Source organism: Somniosus microcephalus, chromosome 1 (genome assembly GCF_052327205.1).
Source record: "Somniosus microcephalus isolate GS21.2 chromosome 1, FLI_Smic_1.0, whole genome shotgun sequence".
Taxonomy (NCBI): Eukaryota; Metazoa; Chordata; class Chondrichthyes; order Squaliformes; family Somniosidae; genus Somniosus; species Somniosus microcephalus.
In genome coordinates, this window is record NC_140987.1 from 169,188,597 (window position 1) to 169,205,943 (window position 17,347).

A 17,347-nucleotide genomic window follows, 5' to 3' on the forward strand; every position below is an offset into this window, starting at 1 on the left:
TCTGTCATCCCCTCCCCCATTTCCCAGCCCCCAACCTTGCTTCTCAATCTGTTTCATTTCCTGCTTTTTTCTCAGTCCTGCCGAAGGGTCTTTGACCTGAAACTTTGACTCTGTTTCTCTCTCCACGGATGTTGCCTGGCCTGCTGAGTTTTTCCAGCGTTTTCTGTTGTAATCTCAATTAGAGTTGTGGTGGAGTTGCTGCAGTTGTGCTCAGTGTCACTGAGTTAGGGAGAAGCAAAGTCGGGCAGAGTTTCTGCTCATGGCTACTACTGTCCAGCGACTACTGCTAAGCGTGCACTTAGATGAAGGTAAAGTTGGGCTTTACTGTGATGATTCCCACGATGGAAAAGCCCACTAGCACTCATACGTAAAGAAAGGTAATTTTTTGAGTGAAGTACCAAAAAATGTTGCTGCCTCTAGAACTGCACATCGGCATGAGTCACTATGTTCAGGAAAGGAAAGAAAATGAGAGAAGAACATACTTCATCCCAGAAATTTCTGTGGAGCATAAGGAGAACAAATCTTGTGCCAGGCAGAAGTTCTGCTTACCCCTTGTCTGTGTTCCTGACTCCAGCTCATATCCCAGGGTCGGAGACATTTAAATATTTTGGGAGCTAGTGTGGGGTGGGGAGGGGGGTTTATCTGTGGTGTGAGTGCACAGTTAGGGCCTAACATTTCAAAAAAATCATTTTTAATTGCACTCCCAATTTTAAATATGCCAAAAGCAAAATACTGCGGATGATGGAAATCTGAAATAAAAACAGAAAATGCTGGGTATACTCAGCAAGTCAGGCAGCATCTGTGGAGAGAGAAACAGAGTTAACATTTCAGGTCGATGACCTTTCGTCAGAACTGAATATGCCAGTTTCCGTACTGCAATCAATCGCGCTGTGATCGACTGCTTTTGAGAAACCAACCTTTTCAAATTTGAAGCCATCCTCTTGCAACACTGGATGCCAGGGATGCACAGTTGTTACTTGTCCCAATGTTCCTAGGGTTCAAATAACAGAAAATACACTGTATAACACATTTTCCTTATTTGAATGTAGTCATAAAATGCCCATTTATATGTGGGAAGATGTATTATTCTCCCGATACCATGGAAATTGCTGGAAGTACCATTGGGGAGCGGAGAGACGTTGGAACAGCTTCCTGCCCAATTTTCCAGCCTCGCCTGACCAGATGCCATGTATTTCCCAGAGTAATCTCACAGATATTTTGTTCCTTTTATTTTTAAAAAGTAAATTGACTGTTAAAATGTGTCTTTTTACCAAAATGTAGCCAGTAAGAAAATGTATTAGTTATATCTGAGTTTAATGAACTAGTTCTTTGAATAGAGTAATCATGCTGTGAGACAACGCTTTCGCTGTAGCTTATAATTCAAATGAAAATACACCTCTGAACATAAAATCAGTATTAGTAACTGTGGTAAACCACTGTTTGTATTCCACTGTGTACATGCCTGGACATGCCTCGGCTGACTCCTCCCACAAGTCCTAGTATAAAGGTGACTGCTCCCCAGCCCTTTGTATTTCTGGACCGGTCGACCACTCGAGGCAGACCTTCATTCTTTTGTTAATAAAAGCCTTTAGTTACTCTCTTAACTCTCAGTCTTTTATGAGTAATTGATAGCGCATCAATTTTATTAACAAAATTTTTATAATGGAGAAGATCCTCACACCAGCATGCCTGGACTTAGATCATCGGGAGGCGAACTCATCCACCAAGTTTACTCACTGGCTTAAGTGTTTCGAAAAATTCCTGACCGCCTCCGCAGCAATCAAATCGGATGAGGACAAACTGGATGTCCTGACCTCCAAAGTGAACCACCGAGTGTACTCGGTCATCCAAGACGCGACCTCGTACGCGGACGCTATCAAGCTCCTCAAGGACCAGTACACGCGCCCAGTGAACGAAGTGTACGCCAGGCACCTTCTGGGGAGTCGTAAACAACAACCTGGGGAATCGACCGTGGAATACCTTCAGGCACTGTCTGTGCTTGGCCGGGCCTGTGGTTGTAAGGATGTAAAGGCCGCCGTGTACACAGAGGAACTTATCCGGGACGCTTTTGTAGCGGGCCACAGATCCAATTACACCCGACAGCGACTGTTGGAGCAGAGTGACCTCGACCTCAACAAGGCCTCTGAACTCGCACTATCATTGGATGCAGCCTACCGGGGCATGGATGCCTACTCCTCTGCACCGTGGACGCCGCGGGGAATGACAGCCTGGGACACGGTAGGACCGCCTCATAGCGCCGTGCCACCCCAGCCACACCCCAGCAACGGCCCAACTACCGCAGCAGTGTCCCAAGGCCAGACAGCAGTGCCCCAAGGCCAGAAATGCTACTTCTGTGGCCAGGCAAAACACCCCAGAGCGCGCTGCCCGGCGAAAAACGCGATCTGCTCGGGCTGCGGGAAGAAGGGACACTACGCTAACATCTGCAGGGCCAAAGCCACCCCGAACCCCAGCAGCGCCGCGTGTGGGCCATGCGGGCCGCCATCTTGGGCCTCCCCGGCCATGTGCGAACCACCGGTACAGCAGCCATTTTGGACGCCTCCAGCCACATGGGGATCATGGACGCCGCCATCTTGGACGACAGCCGGAACGCAGCAGGCCCCCAACACCGCCTCATCTGATACCCGCAGCGACACACCGACCCCTACGCTGGCATCCGTTACACTGGACCAAGCGAGACCGCACCAGCTGGCCAGTTCCACAATGGACATTAAGGTAAATGGCCACGATACAATCTGCCTTTTTGACTCTGGGAGCACGGAGAGCTTCATCCACCCCGACACGGTGCGGCGTTGCTCTCTCCCAGTCCTGCCTGCGCACCAGCGGATTTCTATGGCCTCCGAGTCCCAGTCGGCGGACATCGGCGGCTACTGCATAGTGACACTCGTAGTAGACGGGACCGTGTACGATCATTTTAAACTTCTGGTCCTGCCCGACCTCTGCGCTGCCGTCCTGCTGGGGTTAGATTTTCAGTGCCACCTTAAAAGTGTTACGATGGCGTACGGTGGACCCCTACCCCCACTCACAGTCCGCAGCCAGCAGCTCCCAAATTGCCCGCCGCGCACCAGGTGCAACCTCTCCACACTCAGAGTCACCCCCCCCCCCCCACTGTTTGCTAACCTCACCCCCGACTGTAAGCCCATCGCCACAAAGAGCAGACGATACAGTGCCGGGGACAGGGTTTTCATTAAAACCGAAGTGGAGCGGCTCCTGAAAGAAGGGATTATTGAGGGCAGCACCAGCCCCTGGCGAGCCCAGGTTGTGGTCGTTAAGACCGGCGAGAAGCAGCGCCTGGTCATCGACTACAGCCAGACAACAAATCGCTACACCCTGCTGGACGCCTACCCACTCCCCCGCATAGCTGATATGGTCAACCAGATCGCGCAGTACCGCGTCTTCTCGACCATTGACCTGAAATCAGCGTACCACCAGCTCCCTATCCGCCCTGAGGACCGCCAGTATACTGCCTTTGAGGCAAACGGCCGCCTCTACCACTTCCTTAGGGTTCCCTTTGGCGTCACCAACGGGGTCTCCGTCTTCCAAAGGGAGATGGACCGGATGGTAGATCAAAATGCGTTGCAGGCCACTTTCCCATATCTGGACAATGTGACCATCTGCGGCCGTGACTTGCAGGACCATGACGCAAACCTCGAAAAATTCCTCCGCACCGCCCAACTCCTGAACCTGACATATAACAAGGAGAAGTGCATATTCCGCACAAACCGCCTCGCCATCCTTGGCTGTGTTGTGGAACACGGAGTCATCGGCCCCGACCCCGACTGGATGCGTCCCCTTATGGAACTCCCGCTGCCCCACTGCCTCAAGGCCCTGAAGAGGTGCCTAGGGTTTTTCTCCTATTATGCCCAGTGGGTCCCCTACTATGCGGACAAGGCCCATCCGCTGATCAAGTCCACCTCTTTTCCCTTGACGGCAGAGGCCTGCTTAGCCTTCCACCATATCAAGGAAGACATTGCCAAAGCCACCATGCACGCAGTGGACGAATCCATCCCCTTCCAGGTGGAAAGCGACGCGTCCGACTTTGCCCTGGCCGCTACCCTCAATCAGGCGGGGAGACCCATGGCCTTCTTTTCACGAACCCTCCAAGGCCCGGAGACCAGACACTCCGCTGTTGAGAAGGAGGCCCAGGCGATTGTGGAGGCTGTGCGTCATTGGAGGCACTACCTGGCCGGAAAACGATTTACCCTGCTCACTGACCAACGTTCAGTTGCTTTCATGTTTAACAACAAGCAGAGGGGCAAAATCAAAAATGACAAGATCTTGAGGTGGAGAATCGAACTTTCCACCTACAATTACGAGATCTTGTACTGGCCCGGGAAGCTCAATGAACCCCCGGATGCGCTATCGCGTGGCACCTGCGCCAGCGCGCAGATCGATCGACTGCGGGCCCTCCACAATGACCTCTGCCACCCGGGGATCACCAGGTTCTTCCACTTCATCAAGGCCCGCAACCTGCCTTACTCTATTGAGGAGGTCAGGACCATGACCAGGAACTGCCAAGTCTGCGTTGAGTGCAAACCGCACTTTTATAGACCAGACAGTGCCCACCTGATAAAAGCCACTTGCCCCTTCGAGCGCCTGAGCGTTGATTTTAAAGGGCCTCTCCCCTCCTCCGACCGCAATGTGTACTTCCTCAATATTATTGATGAGTACTCCCGTTTCCCGTTCGCCATCCCCTGCCCGGACATGACCAGTGCCACGGTCATTAAATGTCTGAACGACCTCTTCACCCTGTTCGGTTTCCCCAGCTATATCCATAGCGACCGGGGCTCATCGTTTATGAGCGACGAACTCCGTCAGTACCTGCTAACTAGGGGTATTGCCACAAGCAGGACCACCAGTTACAACCCCCGGGGGAATGGACAGGTGGAAAGAGAAAATGCGACAGTTTGGAAGGCCGCCCTGCTAGCCTTAAAGTCTAGGGGCCTTCCAACCTCCCGCTGGCAGGATGTGCTCCCCGATGCGCTCCACTCTATTCGGTCACTGCTCTGCACTGCCACTAACGCCACCCCTCATGAGAAAATGTTTGTCTTCCCAAGGAAGTCCACATCGGGGACATCGCTACCGCCATGGCTGACGTCCCCAGGGCCGGTCCTACTGAGAAGGCACGTGAGGACCCATAAAACGGACCCCCTGGTCGAGAGGGTTGACCTCCTCCACGCCAACCCCCAGTATGCTTACATTGCATACCCGGACGGGCGGGAGGACACAGTCTCCATAAGAGACCTTGCACCCTCGGGGGCCGCAGTAACCCACTACTCACTACCACCCCCCCCCACGATCCGATATCCAGCCCCAGCAGACGGCAGGCCTGGGCCCCGCGACCCGCTCGACATCTACGAGGACGACACGCCTGTGCCACAGCCCACGCAGGACTCGACGCCGGAAGCTCCACTACCCCTGCCGTCGCCACACCGATCACAGCGGCAGACAAGACCTCCGGAGAGACTCCAATACACTAACTTTTAATACACTTCACCCCGCCGGACTCAATTTTAAACAAGGGGTGAATGTGGTAAACCACTGTTTGTATTCCACTGTGTACATGCCTGGACATGCCTCGGCTGACTCCTCCCACAAGTCCTAGTATAAAGGTGACTGCTCCCCAGCCCTTTGTATTTCTGGACTGGTCGACCACTCGAGGCAGACCTTCATTCTTTTGTTAATAAAAGCCTTTAGTTACTCTCTTAACTCTCAGTCTTTTATGAGTAATTGATAGCGCATCAGTAACTGGCAAATTAGCAATGCCCATCGCATTCTCTGTATGTACATGAAACACTTGGCAGGGGTCACTGTATTCTTTCCGCTCCCTTCCAACATCTTTAACGGCCTTATGGCGGTAACTTTTAAGATGATTTTAATATATAATTTTATGAATTATATATTAAGATAAGTTGCCCAGTCTTCTTATAGCACCATGGAAACATGACAGAATAAATATTGAGGCAGACAATAATTATGTCAGTACCTATACAATGAGTAAAAGTAGACAACTTTAATTTCACTATCTGCTATCAATAATTATAGTTACAATCTCTGTCTAGTTTTACTGAATGCGCACTCCAAGAACCAGTTGAAACTTGAAATCCAAATTTTGAGATAATTATGAAATGGCACCCTATTGCAGAAAGTCCCTTTGGCTCTGAGCTTTTAGGATGTTGGCTTTTACACAACAATGTTAAAAATTTCCACTTTAGGAAGGACATGAAGGCTTTGGAGAGGGTACAGAAGAGATTTACCAGAAGGGATGACGTAATGCAGTTACGTGGATAGACTGGAGAAGCTGGGGTTGCTCTCCTTGGAGCAGAGAAGGCTAAGAGGAGATTTGATTGAGGTGTTTACAATCATGAAGTGTTTAGATAAAGTAAATAAAGAGAAACTGTTTGCAATGGCTGAAGGGTTGATAACGAGAAACAACAGATTTAAGGTGATTGGCAAAAGAACCAGATGCAACATGAGGAAAAACGTTTTTACGCAATAAGTGGTTAGGATTTGGAATGCACTGCCTGATAGGGTGGCGGATACAGATTCAACAGTACCCTTCAAAAGGGAATTGGATAAATACTTAAAGGAGAAAAATTTGCAGGGATATGAGGAAAGAGCGGGGGAGTGGGACTAACTGAATTGCTCTTCAAAGGAGTCGACGCAGACTCGGTGGGCTGAATTGACCTCCTTTTGTGCTGTACTATTCTATGATTCTAGCACTTACACCATAGACTGTGACATACTTGAACATATTAGCATCGAGAGGGAGGAGGTGCTAGCGGTTTTAGCGGGCCAAAAAGTGGATAAATCCCCAGGCCCGGACGAGATGTATCCCAGGCTGCTGTGGGAGGCAAGGGAGGAGATTGCAGGGGCTCTGACACTAATTTTCAGAACCTCTCTGGCCACAGGGGATGTACCAGAGGACTGGAGAACAGCTAACGTAGTACCATTATTCAAGAAGGGTAGCAGGGATAAACCAGGGAATTACAGGCCAGTGAGTCTAACATCTGTGGTGGGGAAATTATTGGAAAAAATTCTGAGGGACAAAATTAATCTCCACTTGGAGAGGCAAGGATTAATCGGGGATAGTCAGCATGGCTTTGTCAAGGGTAAATCATGTCTGACAAATCTGATCGAATTTTTCGAGGGGGTGACTAGTGGGGTGGATGAGGGAAATGCTGTGGATGTGGTTTACATGGACTTCAGTAAAGCTTTTGACAAAGTCCCGCATAGGAGACTGGTCAAGAAGGTAAGAGCCCATGGGATCCAGGGTGCCTTGGCGCGTTGGATCCTAAACTGGCTGAGTGGCAGGAGGCAGAGGGTGATGGTCGAAGGTTGCTTTTGTGACTGGAAGCCTGTGTCCAGTGGGGTACCTCAAGGATCGGTGCTGGGTCCCTTGTTGTTTGTGATCTACATAAATGATTTGGATGAGAATGTAAAAGGTATGATCAGTAAGTTCGCAGATGACACGAAAATTGGTGGGGTGGTAAATTGCGAGGAGGAAAGCCTCCGGCTACAGGACGATATAAACGGGTTGGTCAGATGGGCGGAAAAGTGGCAAATGGAATTTAACCCTGAAAAGTGCGAGGTGATGCATTTTGGACGGACAAATAAGGCAAGGGAATACACAATGAGTGGTAGGACCCTAGGAAGTACAGAGGGTCAGAGGGACCTTGGTGTACATGTACATAGATCCCTGAAGGCAGCGGAGCAGGTAGATAAGGTGGTTAAAAAGGCATATGGGATACTTGCCTTCATTAGCCGAGGCATAGAATATAAGAGCAGGGAGGTTATGATGGAGCTGTACAAAACGCTGGTGAGGCCACAGCTGGAGTACTGTGTGCAGTTCTGGTCGCCTCACTATAGGAAGGATGTGATTGCTTTGGAGAGGGTGCAGAGAAGATTCACCAGGATGTTACCTGGGATGGAGCGCCTCAGCTATGAAGAGAGGCTGGACAGGCTGGAGTTGTTTTCCTTGGAGCAGAGAAGGCTGAGGGGGGACCTGATTGAGGTGTACAAAATAATGAGGGGCATAGATAGGGTAGATAAAGAGGAACTTTTCCCCTTAGTGGGGGGGTCAATAACAAGGGGGCATAGATTCAGGGTAAGGGGCAGGAGATTTAGAGGGGATTTGAGGAGGAACTTTTTCACCCAGAGGGTGGTTGGAATGTGGAACTCACTGCCTGAAAGGGTGGTGGAGGCAGGAACCCTCACAACATTCAAGAAGCATTTGGATGAGCACTTGAAATGCCATTGCATACAAGGCTATGGACCAAATGCTGGAAAATGGGATTAGACTGGACAGGGATGGATGGGCGGCGCAGACACGATGGGCCGAAGGGCCTCTTTCTGTGCTGTGAAACTCTATGACTGCATTTTGGTGAACATTTTGTCTACACCCGCATTAAAACCATCTGTTATAGTAAGACTTCTGAGGCCTGACGAACCTAGGGGAAGAGTTTCCACTTTGGGCTCAATCGGCGATCCATGTGCAAACTGGGCAAAAAATTGCGCTGATTTTGATGAGTTTTTTCCTTGAATTTCTGCTCAAACTCATTTGCATATCGCCAAAAACAAAATCTGCCATGAACCAGCGCAATAAGGCAGCGTTTTACAACTTAATTTAAAAACAAATTTGCTTTAAAAATATTCCTTGATATATTTAGGAGTGGTAACTTAGCGCAGTTTTATTAATACAGCTGAAAATGGGCTTATCAGAAAAATAAGCTTTTTTAATCGCAGTGTCAATCCACCACCTGTGAGTAACCCGATTTGAAATGCCGTCAAAATATACAGAACCATTTGATGGTTATATTGGGGTATAGTAGTCAGTTTCTTAGCGAATTAAAAAAATGACATATAAAAGCTTTTAAAACATGGGTATTAGTGTCCTTGCCCCCAAAAGAACCAGCTTAATTTTTAGAGCCTCCTCGAAGGCCTACAAATGAGCGCAACTCCCAGTGGTGATTCATTCATCCTGAGGGTGGCCAGTTTTGTCAGCAGTAGGAGCTTTGTGCTATGCTCCTGGATTCAGTGCAGGAAACACTTTAATGGCCTAATTCGGTCAGAAAAGGTGAGTACAGTTGCACATTCACCTACATCCTGCTGTGCGCATCACCCCACCCCCTCACTCTGCCTTGTCAAGCCTACTTCATTACATCACTTCTCACACCCACTTACTTTGCAAGCACACCCATCCTTCTCTTTCTATGCACTTACTCACATCCCCATCTATCCATCCACCACTACCACTCGCCCTCATCCTTATGCAATTTCATGCCTCTCCCTGATAGTCACCCTCACCAAATGCACTGCATCCATCAGGTGAACACATGTCATAACAGTCTCTCATAGGTCTGTTCTTTCTCCTGTTTTAGGAGAAGAGAGCACAGAACACTAGCGAACTGGAGGTGGTCCTCAACAGATTTCCCAGCTTACAACTGCAGAGGAGGAAGCACTGGAGATCAGTGTCAACACTGGCCTGGGGAGATGGGGATCTCCCAGCTACCTGGTGACACAACTAAATATCAGTGACCCACATGTCATACAACACTCAATCATGTGTTACAGACGTGATTCCAACAGCAACTGAAATATGATCATCTTCATAATGATGAGTTACAACATATTTAACTTGTCAGTACTAATTCATATCTTTTCTCTTTGCCAGGGCCTTCACACGTGCAGCAGGAGTCCATGGACCTCGTGGACAACGAATCCTCAGAGGAGCCGATTCATTTTGAGGGTGCATCGTCACAGAACTCATGCATACCATGCACCAGCTCAGATACTCACACTTCAGTGGGACTGGTTAGACAGATGTTGGGTTTTCTCCTGGTGACTCATACTTCACAAGTGAGCAAGACCAGATTGGTGGCAGGGACAGCTGTGGTGAGTCCACCTCGGAGGGTACAGCTCTGCTTAGCTGGACACAGCTGTCGCCCGGTGACCATCGATGAAAAGGATAATCATTGAGCAGCAGCAGAGAATGTACGAGGTACTGACAGGTCTTCCAAGCACACTGACCATAATTGCAACGGGACTGGAGGAGTCCACCTCAAGCATGAGTGGGCTGGCATCACAGGGCGTTGCGATTATGTCTTCTTGCATGAAGAGTGCCCAGCTCCATGAAACATCAAACGCAGCAATCAAATGAGTCCATGCACGCCTTGACCACGGCCGTGCACACTCTGGATGCCACATGTCTGCCGCCTTAAATAGGATGACAGATACCTTAGCCTTGGCCTAACAGCGCCGCACTGATCTGCACCAAAGTGCTCTCCAGCAGAGTGGTAGCAGTGAAATATGACTGGCCCATGAGAGGGTTAATGGTGAAAGGGGACGCGGAATTGAGAACTTCACTCAAAGTGCTTCCACTTCTCACCCGTTGCCACCTTCTCAGTCAGTACCCGACATGCTGCCTCATATCCCAATGGTCAAGTCTGCCCCTGTACAGATGCAGGTGGAGCAGTCTTTGGCGGGGCCCTCACAGGCTCCAAACCCAGAGGTCATCGGCCAAGAGCATCTCAGCAGTCAGAACAAGGATCCGAACAGCCTGCCTCTACCTCTGCTGAAGCCAAAGGGGTTGCACCAAGTAGGAGCTGTAGGAAAAGGAAGAGTAAAAATTTGTGGATGCACACGGGTGTATGTTTCCCCTGGCTAGGGAGTCTAGAACCAGGGGTCACAGTCTCAGAATAAGGGGTTGGCCATTTAGAACTGAGATGAGGAGAAATTTCTTCACTGAGGGTGGTGAATCTTTGGAATTCTCTACCCAAGGGGGCTGTGGAGGCTCAGTCGTTGAGTATATTCAAGACAGAGATCGATAGATTTTTGAATATTAAGGGAATCAAGGGATATGGGGATAGTGCAGGAAAGTGGAAATGAGGTAGAAGATCAGCCATGATCTTATTGAATGGTGGAACAGGCTCAAAGGGCCAAATGGCCTACTCCTGCTCCTATTTCTTATGAGAAAATGTTATGTTGTAAAGTTTCTGTTCTCTAGTAGAATCACATAAATGTTATTATTTTTCACCACTTTCCTGTCTTGCCCATTCTTGGTTGCTGGGTGGCAAGTCGCCTTTTAACTTGCTTGATGATGAATGGGAAGACATGAATTGACAGGGACTAGTGGGGGGATGTGCAAGGGGTGGTAGGTTATTTGCAGGACTGCTTTGTGTCAGTGGCATTGGCGGGGGTGGGAAGAGTTGTTGCATGTAGTTCTGACATTGGTCCACTGGTGCAACCTAAGTGAGCCTTGCATTAATGAGGGCAGCCCAGGCAGCAGTGTGAGCAGCTGGTGTTGCATTGCTCTCATCACCTTCCTCCTCCACCTCATCTTCATCCTTCTCCTCCTCTTCCCTGGAATCATCTGCAGAGGATCTGACCTCTTGTTGCTCCTGCAGGTCCAAAGCTCACTGCTGCGCAATGTTGTGCAGAGCGCAGCACACCACAACCATTCGAGCTGGTGCATACTGAAGGGTGCCTCCAGATTTGCCTAGGCACCTGAAGTGCATCTTCAGCATGCCAATGGCTTGCTCAATGACACATCTGGTAGTCATATGGCATTCATTATAGTGCTGTTGGGCTTCATAAGTTGGATTTCTGATAGGTGTCACCAGCTAAGTTTGAAGTGGGTAGCACTTGTCACCTCGCAGCCACCCCTTAAGCGTGCTTGCAGGTCCAAAGACAACAGGGAGCTTGGACTGCCACAGGTCAAAAGCATCATGGCAACACCCCAGGAATCTTGTGCACACCTGCAGAAATATCTTTTTGTGGTTGCACACCAGCTGCACATTGATGGAGTGGAAGCCCTTGTGATTCACAAATACTCCTGGTTGATCTGTGGGTGCGTGGATTGTCACGTGTGTGCAGTCGATGATGCCCTGCACCTCTGGGAAGCCAGGCAGAAATGCAAACCCGAGTGTCCGCTCATTCTGACTGGCATCATTGCAGGCAAAGTTCACATAATTGCCGGCCGTGGCAAACAACCCATCAGTCACCTGTCTTATGCATTTGTGGGCCGCCGACTGGGAGATCCTGGATATGTCTCCCGCAGAGCCCAAGAGGATCCGGAGACAAAAAGGTTGAGGGCAGTAGTCACTTTGACAGTCACTGATAATTTGTGGCTAGCAGGGAGCAGGTCTTCTTCTAGAAGGCTGCAGATGTCTGTTAGCACCTGATGCGACAACCTGAGACTCCTGAAGCACTGCTGTTCGGACATGTCAAGGAAACTCGGTCTCTGCCTATACATCATGTGTCACGGGTAGTGCCTCCTGCGAGCTGCATCCGTCTGCTGCTGCCTTCTCTGCAGCTCTCCTCTCTGCTGTTCAGCTACAGGACTCTGAACAGCAGGCTGCTGCTGCTGCTGAGCGCCTCTCTGATGTCCAGCTGCTGGTCTCTCAAGAGCAGGCCGCTGCTGATGCTGGTCATATTGCTCCTTGCCTGAGGCAGCCAAGGTGCCACCCGTCCTGATGTGATTCAGAAAACCTCCAAAGTGTAGAAAGTAAACTCTCAGCAAAAGTACTGTGAACAAACCCTTTCTCATGAACAGGTAAGAAAGCAGCTGTGAGTACTGAGCATTTATTGCAGTATTTCCATTAGTTTTAATCAGCTCCCTCAATTACCATTCTGTTCTCCCCTTGCTTTCAATGGTGAATTTCAGGAAGCCTGGGAAATGCAACGTTAAATTTAAAACTGTTGAAATATTGCACCAATTGAGCGATTAGCATATGTTAATAGGCAACCCGCCTCTCCCGAGAGGATTGTGCACAAGCAGCCTAGCGCACTCGAGTTAAACACGGAAGTTGGCAGATTGAAGCCGGTTTCCCAACGCGCTAGGATTTTTGCTGGTTATAACCCCCCACCCGCACCCAAACCCACGCGCTCTTCCAGGTTTAAATACTCTCTTTGAAACTGTGAAACCAAATTGTAAAGGTGATGGATGTTAGTGGGGAATAGAATATTTTCTTTAGGAGCTCACTATCCTGTCAGCAGTAAGTATCTCTAGGTCAGATATAATACAGTTGGATGTAGAAATAAAGCTCCCTTTATTATGCCTCACCAATGTACTCAGCTTCAACTCCAGAAGAGTATACCTTAAAGCATTGGCTTGACATTTTTCCATTTCCTACACCAGCCAGTGACCTCTGAGTGATTGCTAATAAGTGCTAAATTATGGCTAGTTTTGTGCTGTGAGCCCATACCCACACCCACTAGGAACTGAATTAAGACTGCCCAAATTCATCTCACGTAGAGTCCTAACAGGCAACAGAGAGAGGAGACGTTTATTCCACCAGTTGGTGCTGGTTTTGAATCCGGGTCCCAGACATAAAAGGTTAATATCGTCTCCACTGCACCACACAGGGTCCCAAAGCTATAGCCTAGAAATTATAAAATGTATTCTAATGACATTCCCCTGTTCGCTATTTTAATGGAGGTGCTAACCCATTTGTTTTTAATGCCTCAGTTAAAATAGCAGACATAGGAATATGTTAAGTGTCCATCTGCTAATGTTGCCACCGTAATTTTTAAGCTTAGATTACAATTTTATAATCACTCGTGTTAATTGCACAGTCAATTTGTCGGACAGTTTTATTGTGTTTTAGATTCTTGGGTTCAGACATATTACTGTATAGAATACAGTGGTCAGTGTACTGATTGTAAATAGTACATGCCATATACACTAAATTATTAATTATTTTTTATGACAAAGCTCATTTGATTATTGGTCAATGGCACAGTTAATAGAAATTTTAATCTTTAAATTCTAAAATGAAAATAGTGCAGATGTATCCATTTGTTTTCAGTGCTAGGACTGACCTTGTGCCACCATTGCCTGTGACCCGTGCCTCAGATGCTCAGGGCCCTCACGGATCATCTTCAACATTGAATCAAGTAAGTTTTATTCAAACCATTAAAACAATATTGACAAAGCAACATGATTTCTTGTAGCACATGTCATTGTGAAGAAAATATTTTCAGCATTGGAGTAAATTCCAGATTATAAAGGTAATTTTGGGAGGCCAGTGCCTCACATGTCAGGGCACAAATTGGGAATTTGGGCACTCTCCACAGTTTTCCACCCAAGTAGAATTATTGGGAGGTAACAAGGAAGGTCGATAAGGATAGCGCGTTTGATGTAGTCAGCATGGATTTTAGCAAGGCTTTTGAGAAGGCTCCACATGGCAGACTGGTCAGAAAAGTTAAAGCACGTGGGATCCAAGGGAAAGTGGCAAGTTAGATCCAAAATTGGTTCAGTGGCAAGAGGCAACTGGTGTTTTTGTGACTGGAAAGCTGTTTCCAGTGGGGTTCCGCAGAGCTCAGTACTGGGTCCCTTGCTGTTTGTGATATAGATCAGTGAGTTAGACTTCAATGTATGGAGCATGATTAAGAAGTTTGCAGATGATACAAAAATTGGCCGTGTGGTTGATAGTGACGAAGAAAGCTGTAGACTTTTCAGGTGGGCAGAAAAGTGGCGAATGGAGGGCTAACAAGGCAAGGGAATACACAATAAATGGTAGGATACTGAGAAGTGTAGAGGAACAGAGGGACCTTGGAGTACATGTCCACAGATCCCTGAAGGTGGCAGGACAGTTGGTTAAGAAGGCATACAGAATATTTTCCTTTTTTAGCCGAGGCATAGAATATAAGAACATAAGAAATAGGAGCAGGAATAGGCCACTTGGCCCCTCGAGCCTGCTCCATCATTCAATAAGATCATGGCTGATCTTGGGCTCAAAGCCACTTCCCCGCCCGCTCCCCATAACCCTTCACTCCCTTCTCTTGCAAAAATCTGTCTATCTCCACCATAAATGTATTTAACGACCCAGCCTCCACGGCTCTCGGGCAGAGAATTCCACAGATTTACAACCCTCTGAGAGAAGAAATTCCTCTTCATCTCAGTTCTAAAAGGGCGACCCTTTATTCTAAAACTATGCCCCCGAGTTCTAGATTTCCCCACGAGGGGAAACATCCTCTCTGCATCTACCTTGTCGTGCCCCCTCAGTATCTTATGTTTCAATAAGATCATCTCTCATTCTTCTAAATTCCAATGAGTATAGGCCCAGCCTGCTCAACCTTTCCTCATAAGTCAACCCCCTCATCTCTGGAATTAACCTAGTGAATCATCTCTGAACTGCCTCCAATACAAGTATATCCTTCCTTAAATAAGGAGACCAAAACTGTACGCAGTACTCAAGGTGTGGTCTCACCAATACCCTGTACAGTTGTAGCAGGACTTCCCTGCTTTTATACTCCAACCCCTTTGAAATAAAGGCCAACATTCCATTTGCCTTTTTGATTACTTGCTGTACCTGCATGCTAACTTTTTGTGTAAGAACAGGGAGGTTATGCTTGAACTGTATAAAACACTGGTTAGGCCACAGCTAGAGTACTGTGTACAGTTCTGGTCACCACATTACAGGAAAGATGTGATTGCACTAGAGAGGGTACAGAGGAGATTTACGAGGATGTTGCCAGGACTGAAGAATTTTAGCTATGAGGAAAGATTGGATAGACTGGGGTTGTTTTCTTCGGAACAGAGGAGGCTGAGGGGAGATTTAATTGAGGTGTATAAAATTATGAGGGGCCTAGATAGAGTGGATAGGAAGGACCTATTTCCCATAAGGGTCAATAACCAGGGGGCATAGATTTAAAGTAATTGGTAGAAGGGAGTTGAGAACTTTTTTCACCCAGAGGGCAGTGGGGGTCTGGAACTCGCTGTCTGAAAGGGTGGTAGAGGCAGAAACCCTCATCACATTTAAAAAGTACTTGGATATGCACTTCAAGTGCTGTAACCTACAAGGCTATAGACCAAGAGCTGGAAAGTGGGATTAGGCTGGATAGCTCTTCTTTGGCCGGCACAGACACGATGGACCAATTGGCCCCCTTCTGTGCCGTAAATCTCTGATTCTATTGGGGAGGCATATTCCTGGTGGGAAAGGCTCCATACTGCGAGCACAAACTTGTAAAATTATCCCTTGTGTGTTGAAAAGAATTAAGAGTTAATAATAAAGAGTTAAAGGGCCTGCACACCAAAAAAAATGACAGGGAACATGGGTTGTGGTTGTTGGAGGCCAATCATCTCAGCCCCAGGACATCACTGCAGGAGTTCTTCAGGGCAGTGGTCTGGGTCCAACCATCTTCAGCTGCTTCATCAATGACCTTTCTTCCATCATAAGGTCAGAAGTGGGGATGTTCGTTAATGATTGTATAGTGTTCAGTTCCATTCCCAACTCCTCAGATAATGAAGCAGTCCGTGCCTGCATGCAGCAAGACCAGGACAACATTCATGCTTGGGCTGTTAAGTGGCAGGTAACATTCGCACCACACAAGTGCCAGGCAAGACTATCTCCAACAAGAAAGAGTCTAATCACCTCCCCTTGACATTCAACGGCCTTACAGTCGTCTAATCCCCCACCATCAGCACCCTGGCCGGCGGGGGGGGGGGGGGGGGTGGTCACCATTGACCAGAAACTTAACTGGACCAGCCACATAAATACTGGGGCTACAAGAGCAGGTCAGAGGCTGGGTATTCTGCGGCAAGTGACTCACCTCCTAACTCCCCAAAGCCTTTTCACCATCTGCAAGGCACAAGTCAGGAGTGCGATGGAATACTCTCCCACTTGCCTGGATGAGTGCAGCTCCAACAATACTCAAGAGTCTCGACAGCATCCAGGACAAAGCAGCCCACTTGATTGGCACCCCCATCCACCACCTTAAACATTCACTCCCTCCATCATCGGCACACTGTATCTGCAGTGTGTACTGTCTACAAGATGCACTGCAGCAATTCGCCAAGGCTTCTTCGACAGCACCTCCCAAACCTGTGACCTCTACCACCTAGAAGGACAAGGGCAGCAGGTGCATGGGAACACCACCACCTCCAAGTTCCCCTCCAAGTCACACACCATCCTGACTTAGAAATATATCACTAATATTAAAAATAAAAGTGATGACACTGCAAAAGTACTTAATTGGCTATTTGGGACATCCTGCGGTTCTGAAAGCCGATATATAAATGCAATTCTTTCTTTATATGCAGGGCTATGGGGAAAGAGCAGGGGAGTGAGACTAATTGGATAGCTCTTTCAAAGAGTAGACGCAGGCATGATATCCTATGAAATCAGGCAACTATTTGCCACTACCATAAGAGTCAACAACAAAGGCACCGCTTATAACATATTGTTTGTTGACTATTTCAGGCAGTTCAATAAGTACTTACCAATTTACAACTACAATAACTTGTATTTATATAGCACCTTTAAAGTAGTAAAATGAGGAGTGTTATCAAACAAAATTTGACACTGAGCCACATAAGGAGATATTA

The 17,347-nt window shown here is 48.0% G+C and overlaps 1 protein-coding gene across 10 annotated transcripts in view; it reads left to right on the top strand.

The window, feature by feature from the left end:
* The window catches only part of epb41l4a (erythrocyte membrane protein band 4.1 like 4A), a 474,019-nt gene that overhangs the window by 446,521 nt on the left and 10,151 nt on the right, over positions 1-17,347 (top strand). For all 10 annotated transcript variants that reach the window (XR_015078320.1, XM_085987237.1, XM_085987283.1 and 7 more), the window contains one exon: positions 13,827-13,914. Coding sequence is in view for 9 of the 10 variants with exons in the window: in XM_085987237.1 (XP_085843363.1) it covers positions 13,827-13,914 (88 nt within the window). In the remaining variant the exon portion in view is untranslated. The remainder of the gene's footprint in view (positions 1-13,826; positions 13,915-17,347) is intronic.